The 14,816-nt window shown below is 46.7% G+C and overlaps 2 protein-coding genes across 4 annotated transcripts in view; both read left to right on the top strand.

The window, feature by feature from the left end:
- LOC125551427 (ARM repeat superfamily protein) overlaps nt 1–5,293 on the top strand; it is a 38,924-nt gene extending 33,631 nt beyond the window's left edge. For 2 of the 3 annotated variants that reach the window (XM_087518349.1, XM_048714675.2), the window contains 7 exons: nt 814–1,001; nt 1,082–1,174; nt 1,622–1,809; nt 1,965–2,076; nt 3,740–3,897; nt 4,312–4,428; nt 4,822–5,293. In XM_087518349.1, the coding sequence (XP_087374475.1) occupies nt 814–1,001; nt 1,082–1,174; nt 1,622–1,809; nt 1,965–2,076; nt 3,740–3,897; nt 4,312–4,428; nt 4,822–5,082 (1,117 nt within the window). In that variant the 3' untranslated portion in view covers nt 5,083–5,293. The remainder of the gene's footprint in view (nt 1–813; nt 1,002–1,081; nt 1,175–1,621; nt 1,810–1,964; nt 2,077–3,739; nt 3,898–4,311; nt 4,429–4,821) is intronic. The other variant, XM_087518350.1, reaches the window with a different exon arrangement.
- A 145-nt stretch (nt 5,294–5,438) lies between these two features.
- Nucleotides 5,439–7,476, top strand: LOC147975767 (uncharacterized). Its single transcript, XM_087518351.1, has 2 exons — nt 5,439–7,004; nt 7,283–7,476. Exons 1-2 carry the CDS (start codon nt 5,840–5,842, stop codon nt 7,327–7,329), a joined length of 1,212 nt encoding a protein of 403 aa, XP_087374477.1. The 5' UTR covers nt 5,439–5,839; the 3' UTR covers nt 7,330–7,476.
- The last annotated feature ends 7,340 nt before the right edge of the window (nt 7,477–14,816 follow it).

Genomic DNA, 14,816 nt, shown 5'->3' with positions numbered 1-14,816 from the left:
CAGTTAATGGTGGGTCGAGTTTGTTTGCCAATTCAAAGTGATTTTTTTCTAGTTTAAAAAGTGGTCGGACCCTTCCGCGGACCCTGCGCAAGCGGGAGCTACATGCACCGGGCTGCCCTTTTTTGAAGAAACGAAAATCATATTTATGTGGGTACAATTATGGTTTGCATCAACAAGTATAGACTAATGTACTTATAAGCTCTGCAAATGGCACACGTTGGTAAGATCTAGATGATTGAAAATATATGGTGGGCATTGGTGTGTACATAAAGGAGTAGTGTGTTTTCTCGCTATCATCAAAAGAAATATCATCAAAAGAAAAGTTACTGTAGACATGCGGGAAACTTTGTTTGTAGAAACTAAAACCAGTTGAGATTAACAAGTGAAGAACAGAACAAGAAAGTGGAAGAGCAAAAGCATGGTAGCAGGCATCTCGTGATGGTCAAGAATGTATGCTCGGTCATTCATTGAAGTGAAATTGTTGAAATGCAGAGATAGAATCTCTGCTAACGACCATAGCTAAAATTTGTATCATGGGAAAGTGGGCACATTCAACTAATGGTCATTGATAACTATCAGAGGCAGTATTGATATAATTTGACTAGTTCGAACATGAGAAGGGGTATTACAGTTAAAGTTCCTTGCTACTAATCTAACATATTTGTTACCACTTGTTGGCAATATGTTGTAGGTTCTGTTGGCTCTCTTCTTAACAGAAAATTCACGCAAATCTTTTGCATGCTCTCTCCAAGTCCTGTTTTTGTAAATTCGATATGATCTACAGTATAAGCAAATATACTTTTATGTTTTCAGAATGGGTGCATTGTTCAGTCATTTGGCGATGTCAATTACATCTGGTCTAATTGATGATGATACGATTTCGGTTCTTTTCGGTATATTCTGGCCACTCCTTGAAAAACTTTCACAGTCATCTCATATGGAGAACACTAGTTTATCTACTGCTGCTTGTCGTTCTCTTTCTTCGGCCATACATTCTTGTGGTAAGTTCAACTGATCTCTAAAATGCTAAATTTCAAGCTGTATGGTATATAGATCATTATGCTGATCAAGCATTTTGCAGGACAACATTTCCAAATTTTGTTACCTAAAATTCTTGAATGCTTATCTACGAATTTCTTGCTGTATCAAAGGCATGACTGCTTCTTAAGAACAGGTAATGGGTGATACTTTATTCACAAGGGGGTTTGGCTTGCAATTTGCACCTACAACTACAAGAATAAACTTAGCTGTCCTGCATAATCCTGTCTTTAGTTAGAGCGTCCATGAAGATCAATGGCTACCACTTACTACTTCCTTATTCCCCTACCTATGTTCTCTTGATTACTTAAACGACTATGCCATGCTCATAGGACTTCATTTTTGACCTACTTTATAGTTTTACATTGTAAAAGAAATAACAGTGCCATACAATAGGCTGATAGCACCCAAGTGTACTTACTACTGCAGCACCTTCTTCCAATATACTCCCTCAGTCCCAAAATAAGTGTCTAAAGCTTAATACAACTTTGTACTAGAGTTAGTACAAAGCTGAGACACTTATTTTGGGACGGAGGGAGTATCTCGAAAGTCTACTCTACATTGACATTATCGACATTTTCAGCTGCCAACATGATTGAAGAATTTGGCCACAAGGAAGAATACAGTGTTGTATGTGTCAGAACTATTGAAACGTTTAGCTCTGCAGCTTCACTATCAAATTTGAATTCTTCTTACACATGTGATCAAGAACCCGATCTTATTGAAGCCTATGCAAACTTCACATCTGCATTTATCCGCTGCTGTCAAAAGGTTCCATTTTATATTATGTTAAGGTTCCTCATTCATTATTGTTGCACAATATGGATTGACAGTACGGCACTGATTCTTATGTTGATTGCATGATTAATTAAGGAAGCTATCGTCACATGACACTAATTCTTCTGTTGATTGCATGATTAATCAAGGAAGCTATTGTCGCATCTCGCTCGCTGCTCGAGCTGTCATTTCAAAAGGCAGCTATATGCTCTACAGCAATGCACCGAGGAGCAGCACTTGCAGCAATTTCATATATGTCATGTGAGTCCCACTTGACCACTTTTTGTATATGGCCTTCTGCTATATATCAGTTGAATGTTCGTATTACTCCCATAGTTCGCTAGATAGGTGTACAATGAGTAAACTTGCCGGTTGCATTCGAAAGAAGAGTGCGAGATACGCAGAATGAGGGAGGGTTGATGCTTTGTGCACAATAAACTAGTGCGTGGGCTGTCGAGTGTTGACTGCTGGTAGAAGAATAAGCTTTACAAGTTAGTTTATTTACTGCGAATGTACAAGTACAAGAGACAAGTAGGGACAGAGTGTTTTTGGAATTGTGACCAATGAAGTAGTGCAAGGGACAGACTGCTGGTAGAAGCACAATTGTGTCAAGTTAGTGTTTTTACTTCAAGTGCATAAATGTACTTCTGTCTAGTTTTGTCGCGGGATATCCGCGGCCACCTATGGGACCGGGTGGCCCCTTGCTGATTCGGCAGGGGGACGTCGTGTTGCACAAAGAGCAGACCAACGTACGGCAGCGCGGCGGAGAGCACACACGCAATTTACCCAGGTTTGGGCCGCCGCGAGGCGTAAGACCCTACTCCTGCTTTGGTGGATTGATGGTGGAGTGAATGTGGTGATGCGTAGTACACTTGCCCGGCAGGGTTTGCCTCGGGGCCGCGGCGACTACGCGCGTATGGTGGCTTGGGTTCTTCAACTTTCCAACCCTTCCTACGAGTGCCATGGGCCTCCTTTTATAGATTAAGGGATCACCACAATGGCAAAGTAGTCATTATCCACTGATATGATAGCAAACAGTGCTATCATACCTAACTCTGCGGGCTGACAGGGTGCATTAAATGCGCTGCTTGGTGTCACATCACTGGTCGCCCGGCAAGGCTTGCCGGGCTATCTTGCCAGCTCCGCGCCTGTTCCCTTGACACGTCGCATGACGGGTGTCATCTGTAGACTTCTTCTGTAGGAAATGGCTGCCATGTCGCGAACGGCTGCCACTGAATCATCTTGCGGCTTGACACCGCACTGATTGATGACGTGGGTCGCGCTTGAGTGGTTGGTGGGGTGGTTCTGCCCCCGCGAGCCCCGACAGACCTTCCAGGGGTGCCTCGGTTGCCTGCTCCTTGCGGTGGCCTTGCCCCTTGCCGGGCTCGCCTACCCGGTAAGGGAGGCCCTTCTCTTGCCGATATCTTGCTCTTCTGGCTCGATCTTGGTCTCTCTGAACCGCGTGTTGGTTCTTCAAATCTCTTGGTCCTTCAATCACTGACTTGGGTTGGTGCTTCAATCTTGATCTCGTGCCTGTGCATAATCTGGGCAACAGACCCAGGGTTTGTTGCACCGACAAGTTTCTATCCCTCTTGTCTTCTGGATAGCACAGCCAATTTGTATAGCAACAGTAGGGCATCATTTAACCACATTTAGTAAATTTTTCGTAGTACTTTCAACTATGCACAGGATTTTTGCGAAGCAAGTTGGTATATCACTTAGAGCTTGGAAAGCACCTTGGGCAGTTTTCTTTTTTTATGTGAACTTTAAAAATCTATTTGTACTTGCTGAATTATTCGTATTCAGTGAGGATCATTGACTGATGAAGTCCTTATGACATGCTATTGCGCTTAACATGGCGTAACACTTTTTTTGTTGCTAATTCGATCACTTCAAAGTAATATTTGGAAATACACACCTGCAGGTTTTTTTGATGCTAGCCTTACTGATGTGCTGGAATCTCCAGAATGCCCCTCTGATGAATCACGTGGTGTGGTGCTGGTTCAAATTTTGGCACGCTGTGGTGAAGGTCTTATGTCTAACGTATTTTATGCTCTACTTGGTGTATCAGCCTTGTCAAGGGTAGGTAGATTTTGAAGAATACTTTTTCGAGTTGTTTTTTGGCACTATTGGTCCTCATTCAGTTTTTGCTGTAACTCACCATTTTGTTATGTGAGGTGTCAAAACTGGCCATGGTGTTATGCTTGCACCTCAAAGCCTTTCAATAAATTCTGGAACCTGGAGATTATCTGCATTTTCCCATGGCATAAGCTAGCATACTGATGCTCTTGTTGTTACTAAGTCGACTATTAATCCTTAGCATATTGATGATGCTACTTATAATAACTTGCTTCTGTTCTTCCATTTTAGTACTACAGCCATACTAATGATTTAATTGTTGTTCTACATACTACATATTTCTTAATTTTGCTCTAACCAGCGATAGATTAGGTGATAATAGAAATGTTTCAGAATATTGAATTTTTTCTTCAACAGGTACATAAATCTGCAACAATGCTGCAGCAGTTGGCGGCATTGTGTAGCCTCTGTGAGAGAACAATGTGGAGGGGGATACTTTGTTGGGATTCCCTTTGTGGGTGGCTGCAGACAACGGTACCATTTCCATGATCACTGTTTTGCTGTAATTATGCTAGGCATGCCTTCATGCTTTTCTCATCTTCGTTTTAGTTCCATAACTTTGAAAATATCATATGCTGTAATTTGTGCCATCCGCTTACCGTACATTTCTCTCTTCCAGATTGGAAAGGTTTAGCAGCGCTATTCTTGCAGACTATTTTTCGTAACTGTTTAAACCTAACTAAGGGTGTTCAATACTTGACATCTGATGCAAGGAGAATCTGTCGATGTAGTCATAGAATGTGGTCATGGTAGTCTAGTCGCATGCTGCAACTTGGCACTGAAGATTTTTTGCTACCTTCCTGAGTTCTTGTGTTATATAGAGGCCATATGTGTTTCATTTAGCTGAATGTTTTAAAACTTGATCAGGTGAGTTCTTTGCCCTCAGAGTACCTAAGGCAAGGGGAAGCCGAGATGATAATTCCATTGTGGCTCAAGGTGCTTCAGGATGCCGCCTCGGACTATCTTCACAGCAGGACTGGTGACAATTGCAGAAACCATCCTGGTTACATGCAAGGAAAAGGTGGAAGAACCCTTAAACGCGTAATTCGAGATTTTGCAGAAAGCCATCGAAATGTTCCCACCCCCTATATTGATAGCAGGTGGGGCTGCCGTCAACAGTTCAGTTAAATTTGTTGAAGTTTGAATCGTAACCGTTTGGAATAGCTTCCATGAGATAAAAAGGTCCTTGTTTTTGTTAGAGTTATAATATAAGTCATGTACCTCTTTGTATTTATCCCGTTGTATGAGGGGTTTCTTGCATATGTTCCACACCTGTACATGTATATATATATATATATCGGCCTATGGCCTCATGGGAATACAAGTTGCATATTCCTAACATGGTATTAGAGCTTTAGGTTTCTTTTTCTGCACGTGCAACTCGTGCTAAGATCCCCACCGATTCCCCAATCTTCGTCCGGCAGAATCCTAGCCTGCTCCGGCGCGACTTCCACGCCGGGACGTCTCCCTCCCCTACGGCGGAATCGGCGGCCCACTCCCTCCCCGGTGCCAAGCACGCTCTGGACGATCGCCCCAGCCGCCCGGTGTCACCCCTCCCTCCCCGTCCACAGGATCCGCGCCGCGCCGTCGCCCAGGGATCGCGCCGTCGCCCCGGAACCTGCCGCCGCTGCCGTCCGCGTCGGATCGGGCGATCCGCGCCGCGCCGTCGCTGCCGTCCGCATCGGATCGGGCCCGATCTGTCACTTCGGATCCGGACCCCGCCGCTGCGGATCCGCCGCGGGATTGCCTCCCAGGCCGCCCTCGCCTCCTCCCTTGGCCGCACCCGCTCCTCCCGTTCTGTGCTGGTGTCGCTCGGCTGAAGCTTTCCTTCGTTCTCGGCTGAAGCTTTCCTTCGTTCTACTGCAAAAAAAAAAATTAAAAAAAAATGTCTGCTGCATCGGGCTATGTTGCTGTCCCTCGCTGTCCGGTGATCTTTGATGGTACTAACTACACCGAGTTTACTGGCTTCATGCGCATTCACATGCGTGGCATCCGCCTTTGGGGTGTTCTTTCTGGCGAGGTCTGCTGTCCGCCACGTCCAGTTCCTCCGGTGGCCCCTACTCCGCCAACTCCATCGGTTCTTCCTACGGATGCTAATCAGGCCGCCAAGGATGCAGCTAAGGTTGCTGATGAGGCTGCTGATCGTGCTTATGATGAGAGGGTTTTGGCTTATGAGGAGGCTCTTCAAACGTATCATGGTGCTCTGTCTGTTTACACCCAGTGGCTTGATGATGATGCTCGTGCTGCAGCTGTTCTCACTGCTAGTGTTCTGCCTCAGTTTGCTTCTGAATTTCTGGGTCTTTCTACTGTCTTTGAGATGTGGACCCGTCTTCGTGAGCGCTATCAGCCCTCTGGTGATGCATTATACCTCTCTGTGATCCGTCAGGAGCATGCTCTTCAGCAGGGTGACTCTACAGTTGATGACTTCTATGCACAGAGTTCTGCTATCTGGCGCCAGCTTGATTCTCTCCGTAGTGCTGGGTGTCGTACCTGCCCCTGTTGCCAGGCTGTCCAGGCCAATTTGGAGTTTCATCATGTCTATGAGTTCTTGTCTCGGCTCCGTAAGGAGTTTGAGCCCCGACGTGCTCAGTTGTTTGCTCGTGGCCGTATTTCTCTCATGGAGGCGCTTTCTGAGATTCGTGCTGAGGAGACTCGCTTACGTGGTGCTGGTTTGCTGGAGGTTCCCTCTGTGCTCGCTACTCGTGCTCCTACGCCACTTGCTTCACCGACCCCTTCTCGCTCAAGTGCTCCGCCGCTTTTGCCCACTCCTTCTGGAGGCTCAGGTCGCCCCCGTCCACATTGCGCCTATTGCAACAATGATGGTCATCTTGAGTCTCAGTGCTACACGAAGAAGAAACACCTGCGCAAGGCTCGATCATCATCTTCAGGGACTTCGTCATCTACCTCGACAGCTTCCGCCATTGCTTTGATTGAGCAGGATATTCTGAGACTTAAGCGTCTGCTCGCGGCTTCAGGTTCTTCCTCGACGGGTACTGCCGGTTCTGTGACTGATGCTTCCCGCACTGAGCAATCACCCTCTACACAGTCAGGTACATCCCCATGGGTTTTGGACTCTGGAGCTTCTTTTCATATGTCTTCTCATTCTTCCACTTTGTCCTCTCTTCGATCACTGGATTCTCCTATTCATGTCTTCACTGCTGATGGTACTCCACTTTCTGTTGCTAGTAGAGGCCATCTTACTACTCCTTCTTATTCTGTTCCTGATGTTGCTCATGTTCCTCGACTTACCATGAATTTATTTTCTGCTGGTCAACTTACGGATTCTGGTTGTCGCGTCATCCTTGATGTCGACTCTTGTTCTGTCCAGGACCGTCACACGCACACTCTGGTTGGGGCTGGCCCTCGCCGCCGTGATTCTCAGGGTCTTTGGGAGTTGGACTGGCTTCATGTTCCTTCTGCTGCCACCACCATCGCCAGTTCTTCTGCTTCTGTTGCCTTCGTCACTGGTTCCTTCCAGCAGTGGCATCATCGACTTGGTCATCTGTGTGGTTCTCGGTTGTCCTCTTTAGTTCGTCGAGGCCTTCTGGGGTCTGTCTCAGGAGATGTCTCTTTAGAGTGTCAGGGTTGTCGTCTTGGCAAGCAGATTCAGTTACCATATTCACATAGTGAGTCAGTGTCTAAGCGTCCTTTCGATTTAGTTCATTCTGATGTCTGGGGTCCGGCCCCTTTCGCTTCGAAAGGTGGTCATAAATACTATATTATTTTCATAGATGATTTCTCTCGTTACACATGGCTTTATTTCATGACTTCTCGTTCTGAGGTGTTGTCTATATATAAGCGTTTTGCTGCCATGGTTCATACTCAGTTCTCTTCACCCACTCGTGTTTTTCGTGCTGACTCCGCTGGCGAGTATATCTCTAAGATGTTGCGTGGTGTTCTTGCTGAGCACGGGACTCTCTCTCAATTCTCTTGTCCTGGTGCTCATGCTCAGAATGGTGTGGCTGAGCGAAAGCATCGACATCTTCTTGAGACGGCTCGTGCATTGATGATTGCTGCCTCTCTCCTGCCTCATTTTTGGGCTGAGGCCGTCTCCACATCCACCTATCTTATCAATATATAGCCTTCCGCTGCTCTACAGGGTGGTGTTCCTTTCGAGCGACTTTTTGATCGTTCTCCCGATTATTCGATGCTTCGCTCGTTTGGTTGTGTTTGCTATGTTCTTCTTGCCCCTCGCGAACGCACCAAACTGACCGCTCAGTCTGTTGAGTGTGTCTTCTTAGGCTACAGTGATGAGCATAAGGGCTATCGTTGTTGGGATCCTATTGGTCGTCGGATGCGTATCTCTCGAGATGTGACTTTTGAAGAGTCTCGTCCCTTCTACCCACGCTCATCTTCCTCGACTTTTTCAGTGCAGGATATCTCTTTCCTCACTTTTCCTGACTCACCTATCATCCCCGCCGAGACTGTACCTCTCCGTTCCACTTCCTCTTCTTCTCCACATCTAGTTGATTTGCAACCACCATCCTCCCCGGTCTCCTCGCCCAGCATGTCACCGGGTTCTCCACCTTCCTCTCCGGTGACTTCCTCCCCGGTCTCCTCTCCCAGTCTGTCACCGGATTCTACACCTTCATCTCTGGTGCCTTCTTCGTCGCCACCCCCTGATTCTACCTTGCCGATTCCTCCTTCTATTATTCCATCTCTTCCTCGGCATTACACTCGTCGTCCACGACCAGTTGATGCCTCTATGGATGGGTCGTCATCTTCCTCTCCGCCTCCTTATGGCTTGCGTTCTCGTCCTCGTCCGCCTGTTGATCGCTTTGGCTTTCCCACCGCTGGTGCTGCTGTGCTTGAGCCAACTTCTTACCGTCAGGCTGTTGTTCATCCTGAATGGCAGTTTGCGATGGCAGAGGAGATTGCTGCTCTTGAACGCACTGGTACTTGGGATCTTGTTTCTCTTCCTCCCGGAGTCCGTCCGATCACTTGTAAGTGGGTCTACAAGGTTAAGACTCGCTCCGATGGTTCTCTTGAGCGTCACAAAGCTCGTCTTGTGGCTCGTGGTTTTCAGCAGGAGCATGGTCGTGATTATGACGAGACTTTTGCTCCTGTGGCTCATATGACCACTGTTCGTACCCTCCTTGCCGTTGCCTCTGCACGCCACTGGTCTATATCTCAGCTTGATGTTAAGAATGCCTTTCTTAATGGTGAGCTGCGTGAGGAGGTGTACATGCAGCCACCACCTGGGTATTCTGTTCCTGATGGCATGGTATGTCGTCTTCGTCGCTCTCTCTATGGCCTTAAGCAAGCCCCCCGCGCCTGGTTTGAGCGCTTTGCCTCTGTGATCACTGCTGCTGGTTTTTTCGCAAGTGCTCATGATCCCGCATTGTTTATTCACCTTTCTCCTCGTGGTCGGACACTTCTTCTTCTTTATGTTGATGACATGATCATCACGGGGGATGACCCCGACTATATTGCCTTTGTAAAGGCCCGTCTTAGTGAGCAGTTTCTTATGTCTGATCTTGGACCTCTTCGCTACTTTCTTGGGATTGAAGTCTCTTCTACCTCTGATGGCTTTTTTATATCCCAGGAAAAGTATATCCAGGATCTTCTTGCTCATGCTGCTCTTACTGACGAGCGCGTTGTTGAGACTCCTATGGAGCTCAATGTTCACCTCCGTGCTACTGATGGTGATCCTCTCCCTGATCCGACGCGTTATCGTCATCTTGTTGGCAGTCTTGTCTATCTAGCTGTCACTCGTCCGGACATATCTTATCCGGTTCATATTCTGAGTCAGTTTATCTCTGCCCCCACCTCGATTCACTATAGTCATCTCCTTCGTGTTCTTCGCTATCTTCGAGGCACGATCTCTCACTGTCTCTTCTTTCGTCGCTCCAGTTCTTTACAGCTCCAGGCCTATTCGGATGCTACGTGGGCTAGTGATCCTTCCGATCGCCGTTCACTTTCTGCTTACTGTGTTTTTCTTGGTGGTTCTCTCATTGCCTGGAAGACGAAGAAACAGCTTGCAGTTTCCCGTTCGAGTGCCGAGGCTGAGTTGCGAGCAATGGCTCTTTTGACGGCAGAGGTGACTTGGTTACGGTGGTTACTTCAGGATTTTGGTGTTTCTGTCACTACACCGACTCTGCTTCTATCTGACAGTACAGGTGCTCTCAGCATTGCACGCGATCCTGTGAAGCATGAGCTCACCAAGCATATTGGTGTTGATGCTTTCTATGTGCGTACTGCTGTGCAGGATCAGGTTATTGCTCTTCAGTATGTGCCTTCCGAGTTACAGTTGGCGGATTTCCTGACGAAGGCTCAGACTAGAGCACAACATGGCTTTTATCTCTCCAAACTCAGTGTTGTTCATCCACCATGAGTTTGAGGGGGGGTGTTAGAGTTATAATATAAGTCATGTACCCCTTTGTATTTATCCCGTTGTATGAGGGGTTTCTTGCATATGTTCCACACCTGTACATGTATATATATATATCGGCCTATGGCCTCATGGGAATACAAGTTGCATATTCCTAACAGTTTTGATGTGGAATGCAACAGCTCGCTTTGGTGGCACAGTACAGAATGTTGATCCCTAGGTTTTATCTCCGTATTATCCATCTATTAACTTTAAGGATGATAGGTGTTTTTTCAGATGTGATCATGTGCATCACATTTGCATACGTGTTCGTCTCATATATTTGAGCATTTTTTTTGTTGTCCGTTTCGCAATCCGACACTCCCACATGCACCGGCGCATCCTTTTGTCTCTTTTCGTGAACGGAAGTTAAACGTTCTCGGAATCGACCGAGATTTATCAAGTGGCTTTGGTACATCATCGTTAGACCGCCTGTCAAATTTCGTTTCATTTGGAGTTCGTTTGATGCTCCAACGGTTAACCGGGTAATTGCAAAAGCCCCTTGTGTGTTGTAACCCAACACCTCTTCAAATCAGCCCAATAACCTATATAAACCACCTCCATGTCTCTCGTCGTGGGATCATGACCGTGTGAGCGAAAACCACACCTCATTTGGGCACTCTAAACTTCACCTACCTATAAATATGTGCACTCTTTTAAAAATCTTGCAGTCCAAACCCTAGACTAACCCTTCTCCGTCGCCGGACACATCCAGATTGGACCGGACAAGTCCGCCGCCCGCCCGCGCCAATCGGGGCGCGATGTGTCATGCCGCCGTCGCCATCCGCCTGTGGCCCGCCGGGGCCCGAGGTCGGGCCCCTTGGCTCGAAGCGCCGCCCCGCGCCCGCGCCGCTCGATCGCCGCTCCGCCGTCCCGTGCCCGTCTGGCCGCCGCGCGCCGAGCTCGCCGTCCTGCGTCGCCGCCCGAAGCTCGCGCCGCCACCTCGTCCTCCCGTCGTCGGCCGCCTCCGCCACGTGCCGCCCCGGCTCCACCTCCTTGCCGCCGCCCGCTCCGACACCGGCGACCCCGGATCCGGCCGACCTCGTCCCTCTGGCACCGACCCCGAGCTCCGGCCGTCTCCCTCCAACTCCGGCGAGCTCACCAGCGATCCTCGAAGTCCGCGCCACCAAAACCCTAGATTGTTTTTCGAAGGGTAAAAATTGCCCAAGTCTTTTTCCCCTGATATGTTTTATGCCCCTGTTCATCATGTCCTATCTAGGTGACCGTGGCTCCAAATCATGCATATGATATATCAAATTGTTTGTCTCGTTGGGCTCTTCATGTTAGAAGCATTTCCATGCATTTTACTGCCCATTATGATGCCATTTTCATAGATGCAAGAGTGCTATAAAATGTTAATTGCCAGTACTTATCAGATCATGGTGTTTTGTCATTTTGTTGCATTTGATGTGTGCATCATATGAACATGAGGTCTACATGAGTTTTGAACTACAACATGCCATATTTACAGGGGTGCTTATCTTGTATTTTTGTGATCTATGTGGTGACTAACACAAACATGCAAATTAGGCTCCGTGATCTTGCTGTTTTCAGGGACTTAGGATTTTGCTAAGTCCTTTTCCTGCTATTATTTTGATGCCATGTAAACTTGATGCTACAGTGAGATCCATGCTTATTTTGAGTTACTTCAGTAAGGATGTTTTGAACATGTGATTATGCTCTATCCATCCATGCCCCTGTTTGCAATTATGGAGTGGTCTAGCATGTCCTTTTTTTGCTCTACGTTTGCTATAAAATGTTACTGGCAGAATGTTAACATGTTAATCAAAATTGCCATGGTTGTTGCTAGTGATCCATGCATCCTATTAACTTTCTCTTGCCTTGGTTAGCTTCATCAACATGTCATCTTGCTATTGGTATGCTTATGTTGTCTTTTGATGGTTTGTGGTGAGTGGCATGAGCTCGCAAAGTTGCTATCATAATTCTGTTTATGCCATGCTCTGTTTTTATGCTAAGTCTGAAACTGTTAATAAAACTTGCTATGTTTACATGGGTGTCATCATATCTTCTGTGCCTTTTTGGCTCATGTTTAGTAAGGGATTTTTGATCTATGCTTTTAGTAGAATCATGCCATGCTTTTGTTTGCCATGATATGTTCCTGTAGCATGTTGTTTGCTTGCTCTAAACATTGCTTCCTGATGTTGTTTTTGACATGTTAGTATTTTCACAAAGTCTATGAAGCTGATATCTTTTGCACTTTTGCCATGCTTGTTTGAACCTGTGCTAGTGTGATTTAGCCGTAGCTCAGTGTTCATCTTTTGTCAAGCATCTCTTGTACATCACTGCCATATCCTTTTTTCTATGTTGGAGTGCAGTAGCTTAGTTTCTTGTTGTATTCTAAGTGCCATCGTGCTGTTAATCATAGAATTGTGTCATCCTTGTTTTGCTTGCCATTTGCAAACCGTGCATCCGTTTCCGGTGATCTATATATCGATTTCAACCAAAATCATCTCATCTTTCCAGCGGCATACTTGGTTTGCCAAGTTGATGCCTTGATCTTTCTTTACCTTGGGAGCACGCATATGCATTGTATATCACATCTCACATATCATGCCATGTATTGCATCAGGTTGCTTGTGCATTGCACCATGATTGATTGTTGGTCCTTTGCTTGTGTTCTTGCTTTGGGTAGAGCCGGGAGACGAGTACGTGACCGAGAAACCTGTTAAGTACGCTAACGAGGATCAAGATTTCGACGACTCTGAGAACTTTGTAGGCAAGATGACCATACCCTCGAAATCACTTCTATCTTTGTTTGCTAGTTGTTCGTTCTATCCCTATGTCGCGCTACCTACCACTTGCTATATCATGCCTCCCATATTGCCATGTCAAGCCACTAACCCACCTTCCTAGCAAACCGTTGTTTGGCTATGTTACCGCTTTTGCTTAGCCCCTCTTATAGCGTTGCTAGTTGCAGGTGAAGTTGAAGTTTGTTCCATGTTGGAACATGGATATGTCGGGATATCATTATTATATCTTATTTACTTTAATGCATCTATATACTTGGTAAAGGATGGAAGGCTCGGCCTTATGCCCGGTGTTTTGTTCCACTTTTGCCGCCCTAGTTTCCGTCATACCGGTGTTATGTTCCTTGATTTTGCGTTCCTTACGCGGTTGGGTGTTATGGGAACCCCTTGACAGTCCGCTTTGAATAAAACTCCTCCAGCAAGGCCCAAGCTTCGTTTTAACATTTGCCACCTAAGCCTTTTTCCCTTGGGTTCCGCGGACTCAAGGGTCATCTTTATTTTAAACCCCCAGGCCAGTGCTCCTCTGAGTGTTGGTCCAACCTGTCAACCGCCGGTGGCCACCAGGGGCAACTCTGGGCTGACCTACCGGAAGTTTGTACAATGCAGTGTGCCCTGAGAACAAGATATGTGCAGGTCCTATCAGGATTTGTCGGCAAAGTCGGGCGGCTTTGTTGGTCTTGTTTTACCATTGTTGAAATGTCTTGTAATCGGGATTCCGAGACTGATCGGGTCTTTCCGGGAGAAGTAATATCCTTCGTTGACCGTGAGAGCTTGTGATGGGCTAAGTTGGGACAGCCCTGCAGGGTATAAACTTTCGAGAGCCATGCCCACGGTTATGTGGGAGATGGGAATTTGTTAATATCCGGTTGTAGAGAACTTGACACTTAACTTAATTAAAATGAATCAACTGCTTGTGTAGCCATGATGGTCTCTTTTTGGCGGAGTCTGAGAAGAGAACATGGTCTTGTGTTATGCCTGAACGTAAGTAGTTTCAGGATCACTTGTTGATCATTTTAGCTTCTTGATCATTGCACTGCTTCTCTTCTCGCTCTTATTTGCGTATGTTAGCCACCATATAAGCTTAGTGCCTGCTGCAACTCCACCTCACCACCTTCTCCTACCCATAAGCTTAAATAGTCTTGATCTTGCGGGTGTGAGATTGCTGAGTCCTCGTGACTCACGGATACTTCCAAACAGTTGCAGGTGCCAAGGATACCAGTGCAGGTGATGATACTGAACTCAAGTGGGAGTTCGACGAGGAATCGGGCCGTTACTATGTTTCCTTTCCTGATGATCAGTAGTGGAGCCCAGTTGGGACGATCGGGGATCTAGCATTTGGGGTTGTCTTACTTTATTTTGGTTCCGTAGTCGGACCTTTGAATGTACCTTGGATGATGTATGGATTATTTATGTATTGTGTGAAGTGGTGATTGTAAGTCAACTCTTTATCCCTTTCTTATTCAGTACTTGGGATGTGTGAAGATTACCCCTCTCGCGACAAGCCTACCATGCGGCTATGCCTCTAAGTCGTGCCCCGACACGTGGGAGATATAGCCGCATTGTGGGTGTTACAAGTTGGTAATCAGAGCCATCCCCGACTTAGGAGCCCCCTGCTTAATCGAATCGCTGGCGTTGTTGAGTCTAGAACAAAATGTTTTGAGTCTTAGGATTATATATATCGGAGAGTAGGATTCTTTTTACTCCCCAGTCCCTTCGTCGCTCTG

This window comes from Triticum urartu, chromosome 4A, assembly GCF_056163025.1.
Source record: "Triticum urartu cultivar PI428250 chromosome 4A, HENAU_Tu73, whole genome shotgun sequence".
Taxonomy (NCBI): domain Eukaryota; kingdom Viridiplantae; phylum Streptophyta; class Magnoliopsida; order Poales; family Poaceae; genus Triticum; species Triticum urartu.
Note: the sequence above shows the minus strand (reverse complement) of the source record. Positions and strands in the feature narration are given on the sequence as shown.